This window comes from Festucalex cinctus, chromosome 14 (assembly GCF_051991245.1).
Source record: "Festucalex cinctus isolate MCC-2025b chromosome 14, RoL_Fcin_1.0, whole genome shotgun sequence".
NCBI classification, from domain to species: Eukaryota; Metazoa; Chordata; class Actinopteri; order Syngnathiformes; family Syngnathidae; genus Festucalex; species Festucalex cinctus.
In genome coordinates this window covers 24,257,501-24,267,500 of record NC_135424.1, presented here as the reverse complement: position 1 = coordinate 24,267,500, position 10,000 = coordinate 24,257,501, and the positions used below count along the sequence as shown (strand labels likewise).

The 10,000-nt window shown below is 46.1% G+C and overlaps 1 protein-coding gene across 2 annotated transcripts in view; it reads left to right on the top strand.

The window, feature by feature from the left end:
- Positions 1 to 10,000, top strand: part of cdk1 (cyclin dependent kinase 1) — a 27,002-nt gene that overhangs the window by 11,738 nt on the left and 5,264 nt on the right. For both annotated transcript variants that reach the window (XM_077495728.1, XM_077495729.1), the window contains exons 3-4: positions 1,632 to 1,788; positions 4,389 to 4,512. In XM_077495728.1, the coding sequence (XP_077351854.1) occupies positions 1,632 to 1,788; positions 4,389 to 4,512 (281 nt within the window). The remainder of the gene's footprint in view (positions 1 to 1,631; positions 1,789 to 4,388; positions 4,513 to 10,000) is intronic.

The following is a 10,000-nucleotide window of genomic DNA, read 5'->3' as shown; positions in this document are numbered from 1 at the left end:
TAGATCAGTGTTTGTGCATGTTTCTGGCATCCCATTGGCTAAGAGGAACCTCTACCATAGGTATGAGCGTTTACTAGATCGGTGTCTATACAGCGTCCTCGTCATTCATCCCGCGGCCCATGAGGTGTTCGATAGTTTTTCGTAAATGTATGAACTAACGGCCAACGAATTTGTGCAAAAATTCAAACAATTGGTGATTGATGAAGGCACAGTAAGTTTTTAATTGCGACGAGACGGGCCTTTATTTATTTCTTTTTTTTTTTTTTAAAGATGCCTCGCCATACCGGAAGTTTCCATGAAGTTTCAGAATTTGTTTAAAAGAATCGCCCAGTCGGGCGTTTGCTCACTAAGATGATGTTTGCCTTGGACATTTCCGAAGGATTGTTTAAAAAAGAAAAGAAAAAATAATAAATAAATCCATGGATCAGTTCTTTACAAAACACCAGGCAAAAAAACCCAAAACAAAACAAAAAAAACACCTCTGAGAGAGGAGAACATGAAAAAGAGGGCAAAAAACGATGAGGATAGCAGTTAAAAAGGTAAATGACCATCATTTTTATTCTTTATTCTTTGTTTTTTACATTATGCACAACTCTCATTTATTGTGCAATAATCTAATTGTAAATTGTTTTGATGCATTTTTATGCTTTATAAAACATTTATGTCTGAAATTTGGGAGGCTTGGAACGGATTAGGGCATTTACATGGAAAATGCGTCTCTACTTACAAACTTTTCTACTTAAGAACTTTCTTCCAGAACCAATTAATTTCGTAAGTAGAGGTACCACTGTATTAGTGTTAGTATATTTATTTATTTATTTATTTTTTATGTGTATTACTCGTGCGCAATATTTGAAAAACACCACGGGAGCGATGTCATCTGAAGGTGCTTTTCTACTGACTGCTGCTAGATTATGTCACTTCTGTGTGACATACTTTCAAACGTCATTATTCCAGTTTATATCAAAATAAATCTACTAAAAATCACATTTAAAATCATCCCCAAAGGCTCATGTATTAAATTAATTACCAAAGCTAAAACGAAGGACATGTTTGCTATAATTATAGTTAGTTTTAGTTAGTTTTGTAAACATAAAATGAAGTTAATTTTCGTTTTTTTAAAAAGCATTTTCGTTTTTATTTTATTTCGGTAAAAATGTTGTTGTTTTTTTATTTTAGTTTGTTTTTTCATTAGTTTTAGTTAACTAAAATAACCTTTATTGGCGCCTGTTTTTCGATACCCTCCCTTCTTATTTTGACCATCTCCAAACATTTTTGTTTTGTTTATTTTATTTGAACTGAGTCAAATGCCATTTTTAGCAAATGTCGCGGGCCACTGAAAAATGGACGGTGGGCCACTAATGGCCCCCGGGCCATAGTTTGGACACCACTTGTGTAGAACCCTGGCATATAAGCCGTACACCACTCATTTAAACATGCACTTATGCCGTGCAACTGGATTAATTTTTCACCAGCGCAGGCTGTACAGTTGGCCACATTTGCAGGTGAAATGGTCACAGTCTCAAGCCCTGCCTCCAACAGAGGACAGTTCAAGCATGGACATCATGTTCACTTACTTGAACGTCACCACACTCATCCTGAAGCCCCCTCTAATGGCTTTGTTCTTGCAGGCACCTATGGGGTGGTATACAGGGGCAAACACAAGGCCACTGGTAAAATTGTGGCAATGAAGAAGATCCGTCTGGAGAGTGAGGATGAAGGGGTTCCCAGCACTGCAGTCAGGGAGGTCTCCTTGCTTCAGGAGCTGAAGCATCCAAATGTTGTAAGGTATGCTCAGCGTGTGCATTTTTACTTTAGGTTTGCAATATTGTCAGAGAATTGTCTTCTAAGACCCCTTAAATTTGCCAGTTAAGCGTTAGTGAATTGGCTGCCACATTTATTATTTTTGGGCAGTGGACATTTTGCTGTGATGGGCAACTCTCCCGCTCGTGCTTTTTTGCCGTGAACAGCTCTGATTGAGGGTGGAGTTCGCGCTGAGCTAGTGACGTATAAAACCGAAAAAGGTGGGGTTAGTGACGTGTAAAACCGACCTGCTGACACAGCCCATTTGAGAGTGCTGTTTGAGCTCATGTGATACAAACGCCCATAGGAACATGGGTCGTTTATTTCACAACTTTGGGGACTTAGTCAGGCTATGGTAAGGCATACTTATGTCAACAAAAAAAACAAAAACAAAAGTGAATAATTTCATATGGGGGCACCTTTAAAAGTCGGAAACGGTCAAATAAAAAGGCAAATTTTTGGCTGAATTGCTCCATAGGGCAGCTTTAAAACAAGCTTATAATAAATTGCAGGACCTTTCATTCCAGTATGCCTTGGCAGCTGATGCGCACAGCCATATCAGGGTTTCCACAGGGTCATAATAAGTCTTAAATAGGGCTGGGTATTGATTCAGATTTCCAGAATCGATTCGATTCACAAGGGCCCGATTCGATTCACAACGATTTTCGATTCAGTTGAGGAATTCATGCAGCACCTATTTTAGTCAATCGAAAGTACCAATGCTGCATTTAATGCATTTGTAAAAATATGAATATTTCTATTAAGAATTTTATCCATTGCAGTTACACTAATAATCTGTTTTATTTAACATGGCCTTATAAATACAATAAATATTACCCTAATTTAAACCAATTACAACCACAGTACAGGCTGTGTAAATTAAGTGACAAAAAAAAATGACACTCATGACATTCACATTGTTGTGGCATCCATCGATCCATCCATCTTCTTAACCACTTTTTCTCACAAGGGTCGTGGGGGTGCTGGAGCCTATCCCAGCCGGCTTGGGGCAGTACACCCTGAACTCTTTCCAGATTGTTGTGACAGTTTTATGCAAATGTTCCAGTGGTGGTTAAGGGGAGAGGGTGGGTGGGGAGACGATAGATACTGACTTTCTCTGTGTAAGTGGCACGGGCTTGGGAATGTTTGTGTGTGTTGGATGTGTTGTGGGGGTGGGGGGGTAATTGATATATTGATACTTGGTTTTATGTATTGATATTGGGATATGAAAAGGCGTATCGATACGATATCGATATATCGATATTTTGAACCCAGCCCTAGTCTTAAAAACATTAAATTTACAAATTTGGATATAATACCTTAAAAAGTCTTGAATAAGTATTGCATTTTGTTATTTGTGTCTTCAATTGTAAGATGGAGGGATTAAAATTTTTCACTGGCCCTACTCAGAGTATTTGCTATGGGTAATGTCAAAAAAAATAAAAAATACTCGCTCGTTTTCTACTAGACTACTGCAGATTTCCATGTTGAGTTAGTGGAGAAGAGCCCTCATAATCATGTCTCCGCGGCAAGTTGAGAAGTGGGAGAGGGAGCAGGCGAGGGATAGACAAACTTGTTTACGTCACGTGACTCCAGTTGATTGACGAGTGAACAGACGGTGTCGGCAAGCTGGGATGTCGAGACTTAAATGAAGATAGATCAAAAGTACAACTGAAAAGAAGCCATCAGGTGCCCAGTTTAGAAAAAGAAAAAATGGGAAACAGGCTACTGTATTTCATTTGGTATTTTGTTTTGCTGAACTAGCAACTATTAGAATTGAGGCATCATGTGATAGGGCTATATTTTACCCATTAGGCAACCTAATTTAGTGTGTAATGTGTTTGCAACACAGCACAGACTTCTAGCTGATGTGGACTTACTGCCATGCCAAGTTAAATAACTTCTAACATACTTGACAGATTTTGTAAGCTACATGTGATATAGATGTTTTAATAATTTCTAGTGTTAAGCGTATTATAAAACGTAGTTGAGGTCCACAGTGTGACAGGAGCGTTTCTCTGGGCTTGTCATCAGTATCAATCAAACAGTTGTACAACAGATTTCGTATGATGATGTCAAGAAGGCTAGAAAGATTTTTGAATCGCCGTTGCTTGACATCCTCTCCTTCCCTTGTGCGCCTTGTCTGGCCAAGTTTCCCCCCTCCTCTTAACACTGTTCGTGTCTGTGTGCATCCAGCTTCTTTTGCAATTTCATTTTGAGACAGTTCCTCCTTATGGAGGGTGTTAATGATGGTTTTCTGCACAACCATCTTCTTTCTGAAGCCCAAAACACCAGCCTGAGACAATTTAAACACAGACCATGTTGACCTTTGTCACGATACTGTATTCTAATTTGGTGAAATACTGGATATTTTATAATAACAGAGGGAAGGTGAGTGCCAAGCAGTGATGAGGCATCAAAGTATCCAAGCCTCGTTTTGCTGAAAATTTGGTTAGGCTGTAGCTCCCAAACTCCTCAATATCAAAATTTGCTTGGTTTTACCCACTGGCGTGTAGCAACGCTATACGCATTTGTAAATGTACACTATGTGGAAACGTGTTAATGAAAAATGTTTGCTTATACAGCCTCCTAGATGTCCTGATGCAGGAGTCTCGTCTCTATCTTATCTTCGAGTTCCTGTCCATGGACCTGAAGAAATATCTTGACTCCATTCCTTCTGGCCAGTACATTGACCCGATGTTAGTCAAGGTAACCCATCTTAAATCTGTTTTTATACCATGGCCCTTTCATCACGTCATTGTCTCCCAATGTTGAATGAGTTGAGGCACAATTCTTGCATTACAAAAATTTCACCTTAACACAAAAACAAAGGAAAAGAGGAAAAAAAGGACAATATGATACGATGCAACTTTGAGAAAGTGCGGAAAGAAGTTAACTTAAAATCAGAATCAATAAAGACATACACAAGCATTTCAGTACATTTTAGAAGATTAAAAGAAGTTTAAGGACAAACCTCCTTATGAAGGAAAATAGTAAAAGAATCTAGACGAATCTTGACCTCAACAGAGCTTCTGGAGCTTCATTCATGATACTATCTGTCTCACTGCACAAAGCTGAGAACGTGTTGCGGGGGCAGACTGAGGTTTACCAAGGTAAACTGAAAAGTTCTCCAAAAGTTTCGGAGGTGGAAAAACCCTTACCACAAAGTACTGATAAGACAAAAATGTAGTTAAACAGTCAGTTAGTAGTTTATTAGTTTTTTTTTGTTTTTTTAATATAAAGTTACAAAAACGTTAATGTTTGTAACACAGACAAAATGTAGATGTTAAAATAAAAACATTTGGTTGTCAATTTTTCTTCAAAAAAATTGAATCAAAAATCGGGAACTGAAAATTAAATCGAATTGGGCTTGAGTGGATCGTTACAGCCCTACTTAAAATGTCAAAAATATTTTTTACAAAGTCAATTTCTTTAGGTTGCCACATGCGATAATACTGTGATATTGAAAAGAAGTATCCTTTTCATTTAAAACGACAAAATAAAATGTCATTTGCATTTTTACTTAAATGTAAAAAAAATAGACGAAGCAAAACTCTTGTCATTGATCCACAACATTTTTAATGTTGAACCAGGTTTACACAATTATAACCCCTCTAATTGGGTATGTGTGCGTATATGTGACCGGCTCTGGCAAAAAGTTCCTCGTGTGCAAAAAAAAAAAAAAAAAATCAAAATTGAGGTCTTATAATTCGAATTCTAAATTTAATTCTTTTTAAAATAATATATAAAAGATGAACGTTGTTGTGTGCTGAGAATTTGGATCCCAAAGCGCAGGCACAAATAAGATTTTAACTATTTATTCACATAATTTGACTTAACGAAAAACAACGAGAATGCATCGAGAATCACGAGGCGCCAAGCCCCCTTGGGCTGCGGAGGTGCACAGAGAAACAGGGAGTAATAATCCGGCAAACAACCACATTTCTCAACAGTTTATATCGACAGTAAATCGATCCCATTGGTTGTGGGGTAACCCTGATAGGTCGCTGAAACAGGACTGGCATGGATTGATCTGATTCGCTGCTGATTGGCTCCTAACCATATAAGGAGCTGAGACAGGACTGAGCTGGATTTATCTGATTCACTGCTGACGGTCTTCTAACCATATAGAGAGATTAAAAATTTTTGACATCATATTGCATCACCGATTGCATCAGTTCAAAACAGACACTTGTTACTTACATCAGTACATAACAGACACTTGACCTCACGGTCATGCACCCAAACTTAACAGGTCATGAACTCAAACTTAACCCTGGCGTGACCCACTCATGAGTCAAGACCCAAACATTACCCCTGCATGACCCTAGTCATGACAGACGTACCTCAGTTACAGCAATTTTAATGTAGGAAGATTGAAATCCCTTGCTTTGGTATGACTTGGTGGTGCGGGTACGGCGAATAGTATCCTCTCCTAGCTTGTTTTGTGTTCGGTTGGAGTGTGTGATTTCAGGCTGACACAACTCTCGCCAGAAGCACCAGCTGCTTTGATGTTGCTAGCTAGCTAGGGTGCTGTTACACGCCGACTGTTTATGACGCCACATAGAGCTGCTCGCTGTGTGTGCACCCTCTCATCGCGAGGCCGATCCGCCATTTCGGTGCAGCTTCGGCACATCGACCGCGTACGTGACACTTCCATCGCTTGTGGTCGCTCCCTCCTCACGGTGTCTGCCGCCGTTGATGCGCGGAGCTCCGTTTGATTCCGTTGGTGACGGGGCGGCTCGCCTCCTATCCCAGACGAAAATAGCAGCATTTTGGCGCGCATTCATTGCCTGGCCAATGCACAGGCTCATCTCCTGCTGGCTCTTTCGGCCGCTAATGCAGCCGGCGAAGTGGAGGAGGTCTCAGCGTTTTGTAGTATGGCTTTGAGAGATTTGTCCCTCCTTGCTCGGGAACAGGTATGTCTTTGCTCACCCAGGCACGCCGGCAGATCTGGCTGGCTCAGTCTCCCTTACGGGAGACCTCCCGGAGGGAACTGTGACGCCTCCCGGTGGTTCCGGGACAGCTTTTCAGCTCGGCCGCGACAGGAGCACTTGAACGTACGGTGCGTGCCAATGGCTTAAAGCAGAAGTTTGCTAGCCTTACCAGGCCGTTTGTCCCTGCAAGCCCTTGGCGCACGGCGGCTGTGTCAGCCGCCCCTTTGCCGCGGGCTGGACAGACTTTTTGTCATCCAGTGGGTTCCGGGGCTCGTTGGCCCTCGTGGAGACAGGGTACGGATGCCCATGGGGACCGTCCCTCTGAGCGAGGCCAACCCAGTCGTCCCCGGGCTGCACGCACCGAAATCCGGGAGGGCTAGGGTTTGAGCCCGTGGGGCTGGCAGTCGGTTACTTTTCCTGTCGGCAGCTCAGTTGTTGGGCTGCCCTCGTCTCGGACCCATGGGTGGTTTCAACCTTAACTCATGGATACAGGATTCAATTCCGACGCCTGCCCCCTCTCTCCAACCGGGTCAGAGAGACGGTCATCAACGACCCGGTGAGGGCACTGGCTCTGGATCAGGAGCTAGAGGCCCTCCTAGCCAAGTCCGCTATCGAGGCAGTGGATCCCTTGGCTCATCCAGGGGGATTCTACTCCCCCCTACTCATCCCAAAAAAGACAGGCGGATTCCGCTCTATCCTGGATCTGAGGGGGCTCAACCGTTATCTCAAGGTGCTACCTTTCCGCATGCTCACTACGTCGGCCGTGTTGAGGACGTTCGCCCGAGGAGAATGGTTCACCTCAATCGACCTGAAGGTTGTTTATTTCCACGTCCCTGTGGTCCAGCAGCACAGGAAGTTCCTCCGCTTTGCCTACAGGGGTCGCCACTGGCAGTTCAAAGTGCTCCCATTCCGTCTATCACTCTCTCCCAGGGTGTTCACGCGGGTGGTGAAGGCAGCCTTTGTACCCCTGCAGTCGCGGGGGATGAAAGTGCTCCCGTATCTGGACGACTGGCTGATATGCGCACCGTCCAGGGCTCAAGCAGAGATACGAGCATGCTTCTGGAACATGTGGCAGGTCTCGGCCTCAAGGTCAACCTGGAGAAGTCCTCTCTTGTTCCGTCCCAGAGGGCTTTGTTCATAGGGATGTTGTTAGACACCACCTCCATGACAGCTCTGCCTTCCCCACAGAGGTTGGACGATGTGCTGCGCCTCGTCTCTCTCTTCCGGGCCAACGTGAAGCTGCCGTACGTCCAGTTTCTGCGGCTGCTGGGAAAATTGACATCCCTGACGGCCCTGGTGACGCTGGGCCTGCTGTCTCTGCGGCCATTACAACGGTGGCTGAACAGTTTCCGCCTCAATCCCCTGCGGGACCATCAAACGCGTCTTCGTGTGGCCAGGCGGTTTGTCGCTCTAGCGCCGTGGCGGCGCAGGTCATTTCTGGCTGCGGGAGTTCCGCTGGGAGTGGGACCAACACGCCGCGAAGTGGTCACCACCAATGCCAGTTTGAGTGGCTGGGGTGCAGTTTGGCAACACAGAACTGCGCAGGGTCAGTGGTCTGCTGCGGACAGCTCGCTTCACATCAATGTGCTGGAACTGCAAGCGGTGCATCTGGCCCTCATCCACTTTTTGCCAGATGTGGCGGGGAGACACGTTCTGGTGCGGTCGGACAACACCTCCACTGTGTATCACATCAATCACCAGGGAGGAACGAGGTCAGCCCAGTTACTTCAGGCCGCACAACGTCTTCTAAAGTGGGCTGCTCCCTGCCTTGCCAGCCTGGGGGCGGTGTTTCTCCCAGGCATTGCCAACCAGTCGGCGGACGCTTTGTCCCGCCATCGTCTGCCTCAGGGAGAGTGGCGTCTCCACCCGGAAGTGGTCGACCACGTTTGGGGGCGCTTCGGCAGAGCGGCAGTCGACCTGTTTGCCTCCGAGGAGTCCACTCACTGCCCCCTCAGGTTTTCTCTGAGGGAGAGGAGCAGCCCACTAGGCCAGGATGCGTTGGCTCGCCCTTGGCCGAGAGGTCTCCTGTATGCTTTTCCTCCTCTCCCCCTTGTTCACCTGACTCTTCAAAGGGTCCTTCAGGAGGGTCACACGATCTTGCTGGTGGCCCCCTTTTGGCCGGCCCAGATGTGGTTTCCTCTTCTCAGCCGTCTTTGCTCATCCGACCCGTGGCCCCTGCTCGCTCGGCTGGATCTTCTGTCCCAGCAAGGGGGGCAGATTTGGCATCCCGATCCTCGTCTGCTCAGGCTGTGTGTCTGGCCGCTGGAGGCCGTGACTCAGGGTTGACGGCGTGCTCGGCGTCTGTCAGGCACATGATCCTGAATGCCATGGCCCCTTCCACTCGTTTGCTGTATGCTAACAGGTGGAAGCTGTTTACTGAGTGGTGGGTCAACAGCGGATTGGACCCCGTGACGTGCCCTATTCCGGCTGTTTTGGAGTTCCTTCAATCTGTGTTTGACAAGGGGCGCTCCCCTTCTACTATCAAAGTCTACGTGGCTCGCTATGTTATGCTTGATGGCAAATCAGTGGGTTGCCATGGTCTCGTGTCTTCCTTCCTTAAGGGAGCCCTTCGCCTTGGTTCGCGGACCCCGCCTCGGGTCCCCGCCTGGGACCTTCGCTTGGTTCTCGACACACTGTGCAAACCCCCCTTTGAGCCGCTGGCCGAGGTGGAGTTGCGGTGGCTGTCTCGTAAGACGGCGTTTCTACTTGCGATCGCTTCCACTAAGCGGGTCGTGGAGCTCCACGCTCTTTCTGTTAGTCCAGAATGTCTGGGTTGGCACCCCAACGACGCAGGGGTCACATTGTGGCCAAATGCGGCTTTTGTGCCCAAGGTTTTGTCGGGCTCCCATGCCAATCGCCCTATTCGCCTTGCGCGTTTTCCTCCAATCTCAACGGACGGAGAGGCTGCTCCAGGCCTCTGCTGTCCTGTGAGGGCACTCCGTTCTTATTTGGAGGTTACGACACGCTGCCGTACATCCACCCAGCTGTTTGTGTCTTACGGCGGCCCAACAAAAGGGGCCACTATTTCCAAACAACGCCTCTCTCAATGGATCGGAGATGTGATTCGACATTTGTATAAAGTCGCTGGTCGCTCCCTTCCGATGGCGGTTCGCAGACACTCCACCAGGGGTGTGTCTACGTCGTGGGCTGCCCTGAGAGGCGTTCCTTGGAGGACATCTATGCGGCTGCCTCGTGGTCGTCGCCCTGCACGTTCTCAAGGTTCTACAGCTTGGATGTCACCTCTCCTCATCTACTGGACG